The sequence below is a fragment of the Oncorhynchus kisutch genome, linkage group LG3, assembly GCF_002021735.2.
Source record: "Oncorhynchus kisutch isolate 150728-3 linkage group LG3, Okis_V2, whole genome shotgun sequence".
NCBI lineage: Eukaryota > Metazoa > Chordata > Actinopteri > Salmoniformes > Salmonidae > Oncorhynchus > Oncorhynchus kisutch.
The window spans coordinates 18,764,027-18,783,659 of record NC_034176.2 but is presented as its reverse complement, the minus strand read 5'-3'; the positions used below and the strand labels follow the sequence as shown (position 1 = coordinate 18,783,659).

At 41.1% G+C, this 19,633-nt stretch overlaps 2 protein-coding genes across 3 annotated transcripts; one reads left to right on the top strand and one right to left on the bottom strand.

Moving 5' to 3' along the window:
• Positions 1-585: 585 nt before the first annotated feature.
• On the bottom strand, positions 586-14,574 carry rfk (riboflavin kinase). 2 transcript variants are annotated; one of them, XM_020469015.2, is made up of 4 exons: positions 14,079-14,574; positions 6,661-6,812; positions 5,628-5,736; positions 586-4,083 (listed from the first exon to the last, which is right to left on the bottom strand). In XM_020469015.2, exons 1-4 carry the CDS (start codon positions 14,158-14,160, stop codon positions 3,932-3,934), a joined length of 495 nt encoding a protein of 164 aa, XP_020324604.1. In that variant the 5' UTR covers positions 14,161-14,574; the 3' UTR covers positions 586-3,931. The 2 variants fall into 2 exon arrangements, with proteins under 2 accessions (XP_020324604.1, XP_020324608.1); XM_020469019.2 differs by having other exon boundaries at positions 5,634-5,736; positions 14,079-14,571.
• Positions 14,575-16,910: 2,336 nt separating this feature from the next.
• LOC109873115 (beta-1,3-galactosyl-O-glycosyl-glycoprotein beta-1,6-N-acetylglucosaminyltransferase-like) lies at positions 16,911-19,272 on the top strand. The gene is given in 2 exon segments (XM_020464664.2): positions 16,911-17,930; positions 17,933-19,272. Coding segments are annotated over 2 exon segments (1,032 nt in total). The 5' UTR covers positions 16,911-17,059; the 3' UTR covers positions 18,094-19,272.
• The last annotated feature ends 361 nt before the right edge of the window (positions 19,273-19,633 follow it).

The following is a 19,633-nucleotide window of genomic DNA, read 5'->3' as shown; positions in this document are numbered from 1 at the left end:
TGGTAGGGTTAGGGGAAAATAATAAAATATAAAAATGTAGACTATATACCAACTGAAGGGAACTTACAGTAAATTGGCAGTTGAATATGTTATTTGGCCTACTAACAGTCAATACTGACTGGGGTATTTAACATGATAGAAATAGGAAACAGAGAAAGTTGGGGTTACCTATAATTAAGACATTTGAGAGTGCCCACGCCTGCAAGTTAAAAGGCAGTACAATTGTTATTCTGCATAATGGCACAGCATATAAACTTTAACGTGTGAAATATGGGAAAGTTGATATGCTTAAATTGGTTGTCATGACTGGTTTCACGTTTCCAGCGATTATAAGGTCAAATATATCTTAAACACGTGTCATTTATATTTACAATTCCTTTATCCAAACGGATTACTCATTTATCTAGCTCTTATCAATAGCACCTATCAATTTGTAAATTACAGTGCATGGAGAATGCTGTTATTTATATCGAAAAAAATGAAGTAGATTCTTTTTCCACTTGGAACCGGTAGGTTCACTAGACCTTATTCATGGTTTCCTCACAGAATTGGTGGAATTAAGTCAAAGTCAGACAGAATACGGTGTAGCTGTAACACGCCTCCATTTATTAAATCTCCACCCACAACAATAAGCAGGTGAATAGCATGATTTTCTCATGCTTAAGATCAAGGTCAGAATACACAGAGAAAAGTGCATAAAAGGGATTAACATTCCATTTATGCACACTTAACTCGGGTTGGAATCGGGCCAAAGTGCATTGGATGAGAAAATCCAGCCTCTCCCTGAGACCTCCTCCAAAGAGCTTTCAGAGGAATTGAGGAGACAAGGACTAAGAAAACAAGGATTTGATGGAAAATAACATTTTCAGACACAGCTTTGATACTTCTTGTCCCTTGTTATTGACAGAGTAGGCTATCCCAAACATACAGTGTGTTGTCTCATGGCCCTCCGAGGCCACATATGTAACCAGACATTTACTTGTGTTGTGATATTTTATGCATTTGTTTATGCATTTTAAGGAACCATATTCAATAACAATGTATGTAGTGTAATTCCTGGAAAGAAACTACTTGCAACAACTCAATTTCCAATGAAGCAGAAATGTCCTACCCCACCATAAAATATACAATAGCACTGAAAGCTGATCGAATTTGAGCAACGAGAGGGTGAGACGAGACATGCATCTTTGTACGTTTAATAAGAAAAAGGGCTCTATTGCAGCCGCATCGCTTCAGCTTTATAGATTGAATAGAGCCATAAAACTTCAAGCAGGATCATACAGCAAGGTTCTGAAAATGAGCCCAACACACACAATGGGTCCCTGAACACAGACCCATGGTTAACTGTGATGACAAAAATACAGTTACGCTTTCTCATATTTTTTTAATTCAAAACTATAACTCAGGACATGTTACTTCATCAACAATTACAGCATTGCATGGTCTGATTTTGTTACATACAAAATAACTGTCAAATCTTTTTTGTACTGGAGGTCTGGAAAATCCAAGAGTTACTTGGAAAGAAGTTCAATGATTTACAAGGAGGCCTATCTAGCTAAAACATATTTTGGGAACAATTAACATTCTGCCATCACACACTTTATAAAGGAACAAACAAAAGCAGAATACAAATGGAAGAACAAAAGTGGAGAAGAATCAGGTGACACTGGTTCATGACATTGTCTGATTCTACTAAGCAGTCTCAACTGAGCTAAATGTTTTCCTTGTTTAGTGATGAGATCATATGTTGGCTGAGGGTGGTGGTTCGGTGCCAAACTGGAGAGCAACCCTACAACACTATTACTACCAGATGCCTTCGAGGAGTAGTTAGCTAATCCAACACTAATGCATAGGCTACTTGATCAGAAATATGAGCCATGTTTTTGGATAGTTCAATGAGAGCTTCTAGCTACACTGATTTATAGAACATCTCTGACCAGTACGTATATAAAGGGCACAACGATCAAAACACAAGCTACAAAACGAGCTGCTTCATGGTCTGGGGAGGTTTGTATTGTTTATACAATTACCACAGAGTACACTGACCTCATTAACCAGACCTTGGTCTTCAGAGTAATGCCATTACAGGCTGAAAACTGGAGCTGGGAAAAACAGAGACAAACAAAATGTCCCTTCTTGAGTTGTGTTTGCTCACTGTATGTTTTACTACAGTAGTATGGTGATAGCTAACGTTACAAGATAAAAGTATACTGGTTTAATGGAATAACTGCTTATAATATCTTTACATGGTTGGATGCTAAGATAATACATGTAGAAGCCATGTTTTACCAATCCTCTTCCCTGGTGCTTGTCCACAACAAACTGATGATAGGAAAAGTCAGATTAGTCAGACAATGGGGTGCCCTGGGTTTCAATTAGCACAGATTCTGCTGTGTTTGTTTGTGAGAAAATGTATATGTTGGGCTGTGACAATATGTGTGTGAATGTGGTATTAAGGCACAGTACTGCCAACCAGTACTAGGTCTGGGGAACACAATAATTAGTCCCCTCTTCTACAACTGGTGCTCCGAGTCACTATTCTAACCAGAAACCTTCCCTAAGGACTTTTAGGTGCTAGGCGAGATGCTTATCTCAGCCATTTGCATAGCGTTCAATATGTCATTGTATCGATTTACATATGCATCTATCAACTGCTTACTACATACAGTACATTTTCTGCATGAAGGGGAATTTAAGGTCAGCTGCAATAAAAAGGCCAGGATATCTTTGAGAGGAATATAGTCACTTATTTCCAGAGTCAGTCTACGAAAACAGTAATATATTATGAATAGCCATGTTTTTTCCTCTGCCAATATTAGAGACTCTTAAATACAGTACATCTCAAATCACATTAACTAAAATAATTTTTAACAACTAGGCTATTTACAGCAGCTATAAAGCACTACATATGTATGCTCTCAACACTCCTCTGTCCTCTGAGAAAATGACAAAGAGAAAGAAAAAAAACACACAGCTGTAGAGAATCAGAGGCCTGGACTTACTCCTCTTGTACCATATCATTGCTCATCTCAGTGGAATTAGGGTCCAAACATGGTTAAGTCAGTAAAAACTACATTGTTGAAACTTTCAGACACTTAAGTGGGGCCATTTGGTTATTTTCTCCCTCACAAAACTTAAATAAAATGTCCCTCATTTGTGGGGAGGTAAAATGCTGGATTTGACCAATGAGGAACTATACAAATGAAGGACATCGGAAAGCTGAAGCTACATTGACATTTTCTCCAACCAATGTATCTCAAAATCAGAGGGGGTAGGGACAGGGAATAGATACTCTCATTCACAGATTGGTCTACGAAAACAGTAATATATTATAAAAACTAGCCATACTGTACATCAAATAAAAGCACTTGAATTCAGCGAAGTGTATAATGCAATTATTTAGCCTAGATTACATGCAATATACGTTGAGGACTTCTCTGCTTCAAGGCAGACATTTAATACATCTGAATATGAAAAGGATGAATAAACTTCGACGGCAAAGCTGAGACTAAACTCCAATTCTAAACCAATACAAAATGACCATTCATTTCTATTAGCAGTGGTTTGATGGTACAGGGCTTGTGACGAGAGACAATTTGTTCCCCCTCAACACACAAAGATCACATTCACTTCCTGGAGATGCACATTATCTTGCATTAACTGGGTCGTGTTCATTAGGCACCAAACTTGTCCGACAAAGAAACTTGTTCTCCATTGGAAAAAGTTTGTAATGGTTTTTGGTATTGTGCCCTAATGAACACGACCATGGTCTAAATGTAGCTTCAGATCAGATACAAAGATTTGATCCTCAAAACAAAATCTCTACAGAGGACTGAATAAGTAGCATATTGGCCATTGGTGTGGTAGTGATTACAGAGAGAAAGACAGAGCAGAGGATAACATACAGGAGAGCCCATTAGTTGTTCAGAAGTCAGTGGCCGTTCATGATCTTGTTGGATGTTGTCATGGACGTGCTGGCGGTGGCTCTAAAGAAGTTGTCCTCTTTGAGTTTGAGGTGTTCTGGGAGCTCCAGGTTTCTCTTGGCCTCCTCAATGTCATGGTTGATTGCTGCTATGAGGGCATCTGCAAAAAACAGAGACAGGTGAGAATGTGTTGCCTCAGGTCTCTAAGGATTGCAGTGTGTACACGGATGGGGGAAAGTGTGTGTGTGATATATACAATACCAGTCAAAAGTTTGGACACCTACTCATTCAAGAATTTCTTTATTTAGACTATTTTCTACATTGTAGAATAATAGTGAAGACATAAAAACTTTGAAATAACACACATGGAATCATGTAGTAACTAAAAAAAAGTGTTAAATCAAAATATATTTGAGATTCTTCAAAGTAGCCACCCTTTGCCTTGATGACAGCTTTGCACACTCTTGACATTCTCTCAACCAGCTTCATGAGGTAGTCACCTAAAACGCATTTCAATTAAACAGGTGTGCCTTGTAAAAGTTAATTTGTGGAATTGCTTTCCTTCTTAATGTGTTTGAGCCAAGCAGTTGTGTTGTGGTAGGGTTGGTATACTGAAGCCCTATTTGGTAAAAGACCATGTCCATATTATGGCAAGAACTGCTCAAATAAGCAAAGAGAAACAACAGTCCATCATTACTTTAAGACAAAGGTCAGTCAATGCGGAATATTTCAAGAACTTTGAAAGTTTCTTCAAGTGCAGTTCCAAAAACCATCAAGCACTGACTTGCCTAGTTAAAAAAAAGGTTAAATAAAAATAAAATCACTATGATGAGTGGCTCTCATGAGGACCGCCACAGGGAAGGAAGAGTTAACTCTAATGAACTTATCCTCTGCGGCAGAGGTACCAACCTCAAAATGCAGCCCAAATAAATGCTTCACAGAGTTCAATTAACAGACATCTCAACATCAACTGTTCGGGGGAGACTGCGTGAATCAGACCTTCATTGTTCGAATTGCTACAAAGAAACCACTACTAAAGGACACCAATAAGAAGAAGACTTGCTAGGGCCAAGAAACATGAGTATTTGATGAGACCAAATTGTAGATGTTTGGTTCACAGAGTAGGTGAATGGATGATCTCTGCATGTGTGGTTCCCAGGAGGAGGTGTGATGGTGCTTTGCTGGTGACACCGTCAGTGATTTATTTAGAATTCAAGGCATCTGGTTTACGCTTAGTGGGACTATCATTAGTTTTTCAACAGGACAATAACCCAACACACCTCCAGGCTGTGTAAACGCTATTTGACTCAGAAGAAGTGATGGAGTGCTGCATCAGATGACCTGGCCTCCACAATCACCCGACCTCAACCCAATTGAGATGGATTGGGATGAGTTTGACCGCAGAGTGAAGGAAATGGAGCCAACAAGTGCTCAGTATATGTGGGAACTCCTTCAAGACTACTGGAAAAGCATTCCAGGTGACTACCACACAAAGCTCGTTGAGAGAATGTCAAGAGTCTGCAAAGCTGTCATCAAGGCAAAGGGTGGCTACTTTGAAGAATCTCAAATAACACTTTTGGTTACTACATGATTTAATGTGTTATTTCATAGTTTTTATGTCTCCACTATTATTCTACAATGTAGAAAACAGTAAAAATAAAGAAAAACCCTTGAATGAGGTGGTGTCTCCAAACCAGTACTCACTCTTACCAAGCGAGTCATAGCTCCTCTCTGGACGGATGTAGCCCACCATGACTACACTGAGGATCTGTCCATAGAAATCTTCCTTAAATGTGTGTATCACATGAGTCTCCTGCAATAGACATCAACTAATAAACATCTGAATCACTAACCATCAGCACGTGACCACTACAAGTCCCAATAAACATACATACTAAGGAAAACAAAGCAGTCAACACTACCACCAAGTATGATTCCCTTCAGAAATCACAGTCTTCATATCCACCACAAAACACACTAACAATACAAGTCAAATCAGAATGTTTACACTAGGGTTGGGCAGGTATACGATCATTTTGAAATACCAGCGGTATGATAATAAATGACAATGTTTGCACTTTTTAAACAAATACCTGCAATCAATGTGTGCACTGGTTGAAAGATAAAGCTACTTTTTATTCCCCAACGCAGTGAGTGTCATCTTATGCCAATGTCCACAAACCTATGTATTGACATAGGTTTGTCACAAGCCATAGTCACGGCACTACTTCCGCTAAAATGTCTATGGCAGGGTCATCACTAGTTAACAAAACCACCGTCATAATTATGGCTAAACCCTGCTCATTTCTACAATATCTATTGAAAATGTATTTTAAACCTAACCAACACCACACTGTTAACCCTCTGTATAAACCCTAACCTTAAATTATGTCTAAAAAGCTAGCCAATTTGTACTTTGTGGCTGTGTTAACTAGTGACGACCCTATGGCAATGTGTGTTGAGATGGGTATAACATATACCAGGATAATACCAGATAAGGTAGTATGACATCATACCGGGATAATACCGTATAAGGTAGTATGGTATAAGGTAGTATGACAATCTGAATAGCGTCCAACACCTTGTAGAGTCCATGCCAAAACTAATTGAGGCTGTTCTGAGGGCAAAAGGGGGTGAAACTCAATATTAGGAAGGTGTTCCTAATGTTTTGTATACCCAGTGTATATAGGCTTAAATAATTGTATATATACTATATGGGTGGGCAAGCTGCACTTGCCATGGATTTCTTGGTGTTTTTGTAGTAGGGGTTCCAGCCGATGCTCATCACCATCTTGTGGATGTCTCCGCTGCCCACGCATGCCCAGCCATAGTAGATCCCTGTGCTGATGTCGCCAGGGAGGTGCTCCACCACTGAGTCTGGGAAGTTGGCTGATCAAAAGAGACATTAAAAGGACATTTAAGTCAATCAATTCGATGTGTCTGCAGTAAGTGTCCATTTGATCACTAACCCACTCAACAAAGGTATTTCCATGTTTGTCTGAAAAGGGTAAGGTTGACTTCACCAGCAATAGTCTTAACTTGACAGTATTCTTATTGACCAAGTAATCACATTCCATCAAATGCATTTCTGCCTGACCTTGTAAGGACGCTTTTATCATATTTCATGTTGGAAGCAGAATCCCTTTAGGCTTCCATGAATGACATTGAAAACGAAGCAACGTCTTCAGCCAAAAACAGCTATACTGGCTACGGTCACGGGTTAGCCTACCATCTAGAGGTCGACCGATTAATCGGAATGGCCAATTAATTAGCGCCGATTTCAAGTTTTCATAACAATTCGGAAATCAGTCATTTTGGACACCGTTTTTTTTTTACACCTTTATTTAACTAGGCAAGTCAGTTAAGAACACATTCTTATTGTCAATGACGGCCTAGGAACGGTGGGTTAGGGTTAACTGCCTTGTTCAGGGGCAGAACGACAGATTTTCTCCTTGTCAGCTCTGGGATTCAATCTTGCAACCTTACGGTTAACTAGACCAACGCTCTAACCACCTGCCTCTCATTGCACTCCAGCCTGACTGTTACGCAAATGCAGTAGAAGCCAAGGTAAGTTGCTAGCTAGCATTAAACTTATCTTATAAAAAAAAACAACCAATCAATCATAATCACTAGTTAAACTAGTAATATCAACCATGTGTAGTTATCTAGAGTGTCCTGCGTTGAATATAATCGATGCAACGCTGGGCGGTGATTTAACAAAAGCGCATTTGCGGGAAAAAAAAGGGGGGGAAAAGCACAATTGTTGCACGACTGTACCTAACCATAAACACCAATACCCTTCTTAATCAGTACACAGAAGAATATATTTTTAAACCTGCATATTTAGCTAAAGGAAATTGGATAAAATACAGAACGGTTCCACTGAAATAAAAACATTTTGTTGTCGAAATGATAGTTTCCGGATTCGACCATATTAATGACCAAAGGCTCGTATTTTTGTGTTTTATTATGTTATAATTTAGTCTTTGATTTGATATTTGATAGAGCAGTCTGACTGAGCGATGGTAGGCAGCAGCAGGCTCGTAAGCATTCATTCAAACAGCACTTTTGTGCATTTTGCCAGTAGCTCTTCGCAAGCACAGCGCTGTTTATGACTTCAAGCCTATCAGCCTAATGGCTGGTGTAACCGATGTGAAATGGCTAGCTAGTTAGCGGGGTGCGCGTTAATAGCATTTCAAATGTCACTCGCTCTGAGACTTGGAGTAGTTGTTCCTTTTGCTCTGCATGGGTAACGCTGCTTTGAGGGTGGCTCTTGTCGTTGAGTTCCTGGTTCGAGCCCAGGTAGGGGCGAGGAGAGGGACGGAAGCTATACTGTTACACTGGCAATACTAAAGTGCCTATAAGAACATCCAATAGTCAAAGGTATATGAAATACAAATGGTATAGAGAGAAAGTCCTATAAATACTATATTACCTACAACCTAAAACCTCTTACCTTGGAATATTGAAGTCTCATGTTAAAAGGAATCACCAGCTTTCATATGTTCTCATGTTCTGAGCAAGGAACTCAAACGTTAGCTTTTTTTACATGGCACATATTGCACTTTTACTTCAACACTTTGTTTTTGCATTATTTAAACCAAATTGAACATGTTTCATTATTTATTTGAGGCTAAATTGATTTTTATTTATGTATTATATGAAGTTAAAATAAGTGTTCATTTAGTATTGTTGTAATTGTCATTATTACAAATAAATACATTTAAAAAATACAAATTTAAAAATTGGCGGATTAATTGGCATCTGCTTTTTTTGGTCCTCCAATAATCGGTATGGTGTTGAAAAATCAAAAAGAGCCCAGAAAACAGACTGAGGGAAGAGGCTGCTTATATTCTAATACCTGAAAAATGTTGGCTCAATGGTGGCCTATATGCAAAAGGATTATTTGTGATTTCAGTTTGAAGGCTTTCCCCATCTGTGTAGGCCTACTGATGCAACAGAGTTTTGACTATAGGCGCAACATTGACTGGGGACATGACCCCCCCCCACCCCATACATTCAGAAATTGCATTTTTTGTTCACCCCACAGTTTTATCATTGCACTGTAATACAAAAAGTGGCATCGGTGTGCATCAGGACCATGCGAACACCCTCAGAGTGGTCGGGTAGGCTGTTTGGCGATTTCAGTCAGCTGGATTTAGGATGGCGGGGACACCAGTGTGTTTTCTGATCAGCTAACTTCCCAGACTCCGTGGTGGAGCACCTCCCTGGTGACATCAGCACAGGGATCTACTTTGGCTGGGTGTGTGGGCAGCGGAGACATCCACAAGATGGTAGCTACCACAGCCAGTTCAGCTCTAGCCATCTGTTAGGTAGCAGCATCAAACAGCTGTTGTATGTAAATGTTTTATTGCCTTTTTGTCCTGTTTCAACATAAGTAAATTAACTTGACTAGTTTTCACCAGTTGATGTACCATTACAGCTAGCCAAAAATTGGCCAACGTAAGCAAAATAGCTAGCTCACTAACTTCAGCTATTATTTTGGCCATCCAGACTATTTGCATTGCACCCCTGCTGCTACACCGGTGCCCCCGCACAAAAAATATTGAATAGAATAGCATGTCATTTCACTTAATCCGGCATAGCCAAAGACATGACAGCTCATAAGTAAGCATTTCACTGTATAGTCTACACCTGTTGTATTTGGCGCGTGTGACTAATAAAATTTGCCTCAATCACACGACACCTGAATCAAATGATGAAACCAGCAGCCAAATGATTGAAGACCGATATTCTGACATTTGACAGTGCAATGTGAGTTTTTATTAGAGTCAGTATAGCAATATAACTTTTCACACTGACACGGTATAAACAGCTCTACAGGCTACACTGTCGTGGTGTATAGCAGTACACAAAACTACGCCCATCATGTCTTAACAGGATCAGATGATGACAGGAGTCCCAGCAGGGTCAGACAGCCATGGAAGAGCAGTCTACAGAGCTCAGGTGAATTTTGCAGTATATTATAATCAGTATATGGATACAAAGTTCCATCTTGAGTTGATGGGTAGACTACAGTCTGGGATCTGTACACCAAGGTAATTCTTTGTCATGCCTCATCTGAGCATGATCAGATGGTGTCAGGAGTCTCAGCAGGGTCAGGCAACCAGGGAAGACAAGGTTGAGGTGAACTTCTGCATATACAATACTTTATTATCTCTGTGCAGCAAACACTGGACAAGCCAGAAGCTTCACAGATTGAAACTATTTTAAGGCAGTCTGACAAACCTCTAAAGTTGATTGCCAAACTGTATCAAGGGTTGAGAGTTTTCCAGATTACACAAAACATGTCAAACAAAAATGTGAGAATGACCTGGAAGACACTGTTGATGAATGGATACAGATATGTTTGAATGCCCAGTCATGTTCATATAATCTCAGACATACAGTTGAAGTCGGAAGTTTACATACACTTAGGTTGGAGTCATTAAAAGTTGTTTTTCAACCACTCCACAAATTTATTGTTAACAAACTATAGTTTTGGCAAGTCGGTTCGGACATCTACTTTGTGCATGAGACAAGTAATATTTTCAACAATTGTTTACAGACATTATTTCACTTATAATTCACTATCACAATTCCAGTGGGTCAGAAGTTTACATACACTAAGTTGACTGTGTCATGGCTTTAGAAGCTTCTGATAGGCTAATTAACATCATTCGAGTCAATTGGAGGTGTACCTGTGGATGTATTTCAAGGTTTACCTTCAAACTTAGTGCCTCTTTGCTTGACATGGGAAAATCAAAACAAATCAGCCCAGACATCAGAAAAGAAAATTGTAGCCCTCCACAAGTTTGGAAATTGCTCCCAAGGATGAACCAAACACCTGAAGGTACCACGTTTATCTGTACAAACAATAGTACGCAAGTATAAACACCATGGGACCACGCAGCCGTCATACCGCTCAGGAAGGACACACGGTCTGTCTCCTAGAGATGAACGTACTTTGGTGCGAAAAGTGCCAATCTCAAAACAACAGCAAAGGACTAGGATTAAATGTCAGGAATTGTGAAAAGCTGAGTTTAAATGTATTTGGCTAAAGTGTATGTAAACTTCCAACTTCAACTGTAAATTACTGCAGTTTAAGACCATCCATAGAACACACAGTACTATATGCCAGTGAAACTGAATATCATGCACTCAGAAATATAATTCCTCTGCCGGAGGTGGTAAACATAGGGGACATATATTTACATGTTATGATCTTGTGAAGGCTGCCTGAATTCTGGCAAAGAGTATGTTATTTTATCTCTGCATGTCTAGATTCTCCCTTCTCCTTGTTTTTGTTTGCTTGGGAATGTTGATACTGGAGACTTATCAGAAGATAGCTGCTAAAAAATGCATTGCCATTAATTGCAAGGTTGGTTATCCTCCCACAAATGCTACAACGGATGGCAGAAATGTCAATTTATGAATCCCTAGATTTGATTTATTAAGGGTATACTGTGCAACTTTCATAAGGTCTGGGTGCCTTATATGACTTACTGTATGCCAAAAGGGGTCTATATTGAAAACAGTATTTTTTTTAAACGTTGCACAGTCACAAATAGATTCTTATTTTCATGGCACACGAGACACCAGTCTGATTTGTGCCCGTCTCATTGGACTAATCCATTGAGGAGGCCGGGAGATACCACGGTCCAAGAATATGGGGATTGTAACTCAGATGCACAAGGCATGACTATGACTAGAGGGAACACCCCCCCCATCCACATCGATGGAACAGTAGTGGAGAGGGTAGCAAGTTTTAAGTTCCTCGGCATACACATCACAGACAAACTGAATTGGTCCACTCACACAGATAGCATCGTGAGGAAGGCGCAGCAGCGCCTCTTCAACCTCAGGAGGCTGAAGAAATTCGGCTTGTCACCAAAAGCACTCACAAACTTCTACAGATGCACAATCGAGAGCATCCTGGCGGGCTGTATCACCGCCTGGTATGGCAACTGCACCGCCCTCAACCGTAAGGCTCTCCAGAGGGTAGTGAGGTCTGCACAACGCATCACCGGGGGCAAACTACCTGCCCTCCAGGACACCTACACCACCCGATGCTACAGGAAGGCCATAAAGATCATCAAGGACATCAACCACCCGAGCCACTGCCTGTTCACCCCGCTGTCATCCAGAAGGCGAGGTCAGTACAGGTGCATCAAAGCTGGGACCGAGAGACTGAAAAACAGCTTCTATCTCAAGGCCATCAGACTGTTAAACAGCCACCACTAACATTGAGTGGCTACTGCCAACACACTGTCAATGACACTGACTCTACTCCAGCCACTTTAATAATGGGAATTGATGGGAAATGATGTAAATATATCACTAGCCACTTTAAACAATGCTACCTTATATAATGTTACTTAACCTACATTATTCATCTCATATGCATACGTAGATACTGTACTCTATATCATCGACTGCATCCTTATGTAATACATGTATCACTAGCCACTTTAACTATGCCACTTGGTTTACATACTCATATGTATATACTGTACTCGATATCATCTACTGTATCTTGCCTATGCTGCTCTGTACCATCACTCATTCATATATCCTTATGTACATATTCTTTATCCCCTTACATTGTGTATAAGACAGTAGTTTTTTTTGGAATTGTTAGTTAGATTACTTGTTCGTTATTACTGCATTGTCGGAACTAGAAGCACAAGCATTTCGCTACACTCGCATTAACATCTGCTAACCATGTGTATGTGACAAATAAATTTGATTTGACTAGAATGCGCTGTCTCCCGCCATTTCAGTGTGTGCATTGTTAGCTGTGTCTATCAATTCCCCATTACATACACCAGTGGTAGCCTACATTTACCATTAATTCCCATTATTTCTCATCTGTACTGTTTGGTTATGGTAATTCATGTTAATGCATTGACTATTATTATTACGGTAATTTACTGTCCTCATTGTCGGAGTGGACATGTGATTTGCAGAACTCAATCTATGCTACACTTGTGAGAAACAAGTTTTTGTTTATTTATTTGTCAATTTATATTCTGTGTCTTGTTTTTAACGCTCCTGTCAACTTAGTTCACTCTGTCTAACAGATTGTAGTTTTGGGAACAGAAAACTGTAATGAGATGTTTCATCTTTGAGTAAATTATCTTGTTCCATCTTCTCCCACTAGGCTTCTGCTAACTACCATATTTGGTACGGAGTGGAAAAGACAACGGAATGCTTCACATTTATACATCCGGTGAAATCTCTCTCATTGTTCCATCTGTGGTATAACAGAGTGGAATAAGGTTTGTTGACTTTACCCTTTGCTAAAGTACAAAAAAAGGCATTGTTTAGGAGTGCAACGGCGAATTGAGTTATTGCTAGTTAATTTGTCCTGGGATATAAACATTGGGTTGTTATTTTACCTGAAATGCACAAGGTCCTCTACTCCAACAATTAATCCACAGATATGACGATAAACTAATTATTTTTACCGTTCTCTCCTCCTTCCTCAGGTATCTTTAAGAAAAAACGTATTTGGACTTTATACAGCGCATTACTACAACCGACATGAATGTGGATGTCAGCTCTTCTTTCTATCACCCATGTATATGCGCCTAAACACCAATGAGGAGATGGGAGAGGCCGGACTTGCCCCGCGTTTAGCTTCACATAACTTTTTTTTCTATTTTAGCGACTGGCCACGCACAAGAGCAGTGTGGTTGCAATGATTGAATAACATAAGTACATTTATCGCTTTGCGAGCGGTGTGGTAAGAATGGCAGGCTAACGTTAGCTAGCTAGTTATGTAACCGGTAGCTTGCGACACAGACATTGCAGCCAGCTAACGTTAGCCCGGCTGTCTAGCAAACGTTAACTACTTACTGTTGGGAATCCTACTTCAGTCAAATCAAAAGGAAGCTAAAAATACTACATTAGCTAGATTCCTAGCTAAAAGTACTAACGTCAACTAGCACGTGATATAACGCAAACCAATGTTGGCTAACGCGTATGTTGCTAGCAGCAGTGTTAACGTTATGCCGGTGAAGCGTAACGTTAACACACAATCATAAACAAAACATTTTGTTAACTAACGACATGCCATCGAAGCATACCGCTAAGACAAACATATTGGGTGATAGCTATCATTTTTAATGTAGACGTTAGCTACGTCGTTACCTGTGGGAATCCCTAGTTCTTTGCTTCCTCGTCCGAATCCTCGAACGACTTCCCCTCGGGAGAAATACGGAAGACTCTTCATTTCTCCTTCTTTCCAACTGGGGACGGCTTTCAGTTAACGGTAGTTAGCTAGCTAAAAGGTTAGCGGGCTGTGTAACTAGTTGGCGAGCTACCTAGTCAAGCCTATGCAGTGTCTCTAAAAAAATATTTCTGTACCGTTATCTAACAATACACACTGCCGAGAATGACCTCGAAAGACAGCTAGCGAGCTAACCACTGATAACTAGCAACAGAAATGATTCCTACTCAGCGCAAGGACCACAGTTCGCCCTTTAATGCTGAACGCCGAAAATGACAAAACAGTTCTCTTATCTATGCTAAATTAGCTTGATATACTTATCTTTACCCCCGTTTCCGCTTTGGCCAAGTACCTAGCTAGCCTATTTGAAGTTGTGAATGTGATTGTGGTCGATTCTTCTTCTGGGGATTTTATATGGCGGTTGGCAACCAACATTAAGGTGCATCACCGCCACCAACTGGACTGGAGTTTGGACAGGGAAACCAAGACTGTTCTCAGAGCAGGTCGGCGGGTTTTTTACCGGCAGATGTTATTTTTAGTAGCAGGTGAGGAGAATTAACGTGGCAGGTTAAGATAATTAGGTTAAGAAAAGGGTTAGCTAAAATGCTACAATTGTCCTCGACGTGACTCAAACATACAGTATCTAGCTACAACCAGGTCTGCCCTGAGAATCAATCAAATTGAGTTATAAAGCCCTTTTTACATCAGCCGATGTCACAAAGTGCTATACAGAAACCCAGCCTAAAACCACAAACAGCAAGCAATGTAGAAGCAAGGTTTTCACTAATGCCATACTGCTAAAAACGCAGCAGGCATAAAAGAAATGGAACAGATTTGGAAGATCGGGGGGAGTTCGTGATGCTCCTCGTTTGGCGTAACGCAGACAGGGTTGCGTGAGTGGTGAAACAGAAGAGTCGTCGTCTGTTCTTTTGAGGTTTTTAATGAATTAAAACATACAATCAACCTTCAGTGAAGCCGCTCAACATTTACATTCAGTCATCTAACAGACTCCCTCCAAGAGTGACCCACAGAAGCATCCAGGGTCAACGTCCTGCCCAAGGGCACGTCGACAGATCTACCAACAAATCGAAACAGGGACCCGAACCAGCGACCTATCGGACACTGGCCCAAGCTCCCAACCGTCAGGCCACCAACCCTCGCAAGATCCCCTCACAGGACAACAAATATCAAAACAGCAAGGCCAACTGTGTACGTTTGATCAGGGGCGAAATGTTGGTTTTAGAAGTGTGTGTGTGTGTGTGTGTGTGGTGGGGTGTGGGGGGGGGGATTATTTGTATCTATTTTTAATCCAGTCGGTTAAAAACTCCAGCCTACCCAACCTCTCGGAGGCATCCACATGGTCCTAAAGCACACCGTTGAATCGTTTTTATATCATGTTCCAATGATACAACTGGGGGAGACGTGTGTGTCTGTGTGTGCACGTGTGCTTTTGAATGCGAGGGTGTGTATATGCATGTGTATGTAACCGGTGCGAAATGGCTTGCGAGTTAATGGGGTGAGCGTTTCAATTAGTGACGTCATTTGCTCTGAGACCTTGAAGTAGTTGTTTCCCTTGCTCTGCGAGTGCCACGGCTTTTGTGGAGCCGTACTTTGTGGGATGCAGTTGTTGTGTTCAGAGGGTCCCTGGTTCGAGCCCAGATTGGGGTGAAGAGAGGGACAGAAGCAACACTGTTACATGTACACGCGTACAAGCACCTGTGCGGCATCAGCCTCAGGCAAACAGGCATGGGATGTAACAGCGTTGCCCTCAGTGTCATTTAAACATACTTTTTTGTTTAGTTTATTTTGACTTTATTTTTGACTTTTAGCCTTGACCGTCATTCTATGCCCCACCCAGCAACTCCACTCCCACTTGATTCGAGATATGGATTTCTACACGCCATATATCTTTCAACTATGTTGTGATGTTAAACATACAGAACCAGTCAAAAGTTTGGACACACCTACTCATTCAAAGGTTTTTCTTTATTTTACTATTTTCTACATTGTATAATAATAGTCAAGACATCAAAACTATGAAATAACACATATGGAATCATGTTGTAACAAAAAAAGTGTTAAACAAATCAACATATATTTCTTCAAAGTAGTCACCCTTTGCCTTGATGACAGCTTTGCACATTCCCTGGCATTCTCTCAACCAGCTTTACCTGGAATGTTTTTCCAACAGTCTTGAAGGAGTTCCCACATATGCTGAGCACTTGTTGGCTGCTTTTCCTTCACTCTGCCGTCCAATTCATCCCAAACCATTTCATTTGGGTTGAGGTCGGATGATTGTGGAGGACAGGTAATCTGATGCAGCACTCCAACACTCTCCTTCGTGGTCAAATAGCCCGTACACAGCCTTGAGGTGTGTTTGGTCATTGTCCTGTTGAAAAACAAAAGATTGTCCAACTAACCACGTGGGATGGCGTATCGCTGCAGAATGCTGTATCGCTGCAGAATGCTGTGGTAGCCATGCTGGTTAAGTGTGCCTTATTCTAAATCATTCACTGACAGTGTCACCAGCAAAATGCTTCACGGTGGGAACCACATGCAGAGAGCATTTGTTCACCTACTACACCTACTCAGATACATGTCGGTTGGAACCAAAAATCGCAAATTTGGACTCATCCGACCAAAGGACAGATTTCCACTAATCTCATGTCCATTGCTTGTGTTTCTTGGCCGAAGCATTGTCTCTTCTTCTTATTGGTGTCCTTTAGTAGTGTTTTTTGTTGTTGCAGCAATTCGACCATGAAGGCCTGATTCACGCAGTCTCCTCTGAACAGTTGATGTTGAGCTGTGTCTGTTACTTGAACTCTGTGAAGCAGTTATTTGGGACGCCGATCACATCCCGCAGGATGACAGTGACTGCAGCGCCAACCTGCAAGGCAACAAGATGGTCATCGAGCCGGCTAAAGTCCTGTCCATTTCACGCAGCTTCCTCAACAGCACGTGGGTCCCAGACGAGCACTACCTGGAGCTGACCCAGGACTATCAGAGGTTCAGGTCTACGTGCAAGTTACTGGAGTACCCACTGAGTTGTGAGGAAGAATACTTCCCCCTGGCCTTCTCGCTGGTTGTCCACCACAAGGTTGAGAACTTTGAGAGGCTGCTTAGAGCCATCTACGCCCCCCAAAACTTTTACTGCGTCCACGTGGATATAAAGGCCAAAGCGTCCTTCCTTGCTTCCATCATAGCCATCACATCCTGCTTTGAAAATGTGTTCTTGGCCAGCCATCCGGTCAGTGTGGTGTACGCGAGCTGGAGCCATGTCCAGGCTGACATCAACTGTATAAGTGATCTGTACAGGGCTAGTTCACACTGGAAGTATTTCATTAACCTCTGTGGCCAGGACTTCCCCATCAAGACCAACCTGGAGATGGTGCGCAGCCTGTGGGCGCTGGCGGGGGACAACAGCATGGAGTCGGAGGCCAGGCCCAGAGGTAAGAAGTCGCGCTGGAAGAAAGTGCATCAGGTTGTTGATGGCAAACTTCAAAGAACAGAGCAGAACAAAGCTCCTCCGCCCTTTGGTATACCCATCTTGTTAGTTGGGGCATACATTGTGGTGAATAGGGGCTTTGTGCGTGCTGTGCTGGAGGACAGCAAGGTGTTGGCTCTTATTCGGTGGGATAATGAGACTTGGAGTCCTGATGAGTTCCTGTGGGCCACCATCCAGAGGCTTCCTGGCGTGCCCGGCTCCATGCGCCCCAAGTTAGACATGACGGACATGCACGCCCTTGCCAGGCTGGTGAAGTGGCCGTGGTATAAAGGGGTATCTATGTTAAAGTGATGTGTGTATATGGGGCCGGAGACCTGCAGTGGATGCTGCAGCAGCACCACCTCTTTGCCAACAAGTTTGACACGGACCCCATTGCTATCAGATGTCTGGAGGAGCACCTTAAGCATAAGGCCCTGGCAGAAATATACTAACGCAAATGACTTTGTGTGCTCAAAGTTTCTAACCTGTATTTGTGATCTCTGGGATCCAACTCAAATGGAACTTTTATGGCACCATCTCTGTTTTATCCATCTAAAGATCATCCTAGAAAGAGGTGGTTTTATTGGGATAAATAGCCAAACTTATCAAACTTTAAAAATGTCCTGGTGATTTATGTCCTAATGATTATTTACATCAATGGTCTTACCTTCATATTCCGATTGCTGATTTAATATTGAAAGTGAAAGTACAGTGTGATTTGTAAATATGGAGGGGGTATTGATAGTTTTTTGACTGATAATAATATATTCAAGTTTATATCATCTGTCTCTCATACAGAAACTGTTGTGAAAAATCCAGTCCATGTTTTATTACCAATTGATGTTAGAATTCCAGTATTCCACGTTCTACTAAATAAATTATTGCGCTACAGAGCTAGTGAACAACAATGTACAGTCGCTAATGAAATTCCTCACACCCCTTGCATGTCTTCACATACTGCTGCCTTAAAATTCTCTATCTACACAACCTATTTTACATTTTGAGTGAAAGAAAAGTTATAGAAAATGTTACAAGTTACTCCAAAATACAAATGGAGGATGTATTGATTGCATGTCTTCACACCCGAGTTAATACTTGGTGGAAGCACCTTTGGCAGCCATTACAGCTGTGAATCATTTTGAAAAAGATTCGACCAACATTGCAAGACTGGACAATTCAGGAACACAACACATCGAGTCATTCTGGTGCGTCTTTGGCATAAAAATGTGTCTAATTGTTCTGGCGAAAAATGTACCTTTTATCCCAGGGTTAGGTTTTCAGAAGACTGAGGCGGGTTTCCCTCGGCTTTGCTCCTTTACTTTTTATTTTGATCTCAAGTCCCTGCCGGTGACAAGCATACTCATAACATGATGCTGCCACCACAATACTTGTATCCCTGCAACGTTTTAAGTAAAGTTTTACAAACAATATCAGACCATAAGACAGGGATCATCAACTAGATTCAGCCGCGGATCAATTTTTTTGTTGTTGTTGAGAGGATGGTCGGGGGGCCAGAACATAAATACAAATCATTAGTAGACTGCAATTTGTCCGCAAGAATCCCAAACAGATTTCACTAAAACATAATAATTTCAAACCTTGCTTACATTTGTATTGATCGCATGTATCATGTTTGGGAACAGATTTCTAAAATTAAAATCACTTGGAGCTGATTCTGGTTTTCACGGTCTTATGTCCAACAATAATAATAATAATATATATTTTTTTCTCAGAAAACTTGGGGGGCCAAATAAAAGCACCCAAGGGCCAATCCCTGCCATAAGATAACATAACATAAAGAGAGAGGGACATTACAATACACTTGACCAACACTCGCAGAGAAAGGACACAATGTAGACATCAGGGCTGAAGGTAACAGATATTTACTTTTACATATGTAAATGTACAGTACGTGAATGCACAGTGGCCAACTTGAGTCACACAAACACACACGCATGCACGCACTGCAAGTGTATGTACTTGTACAGTTGG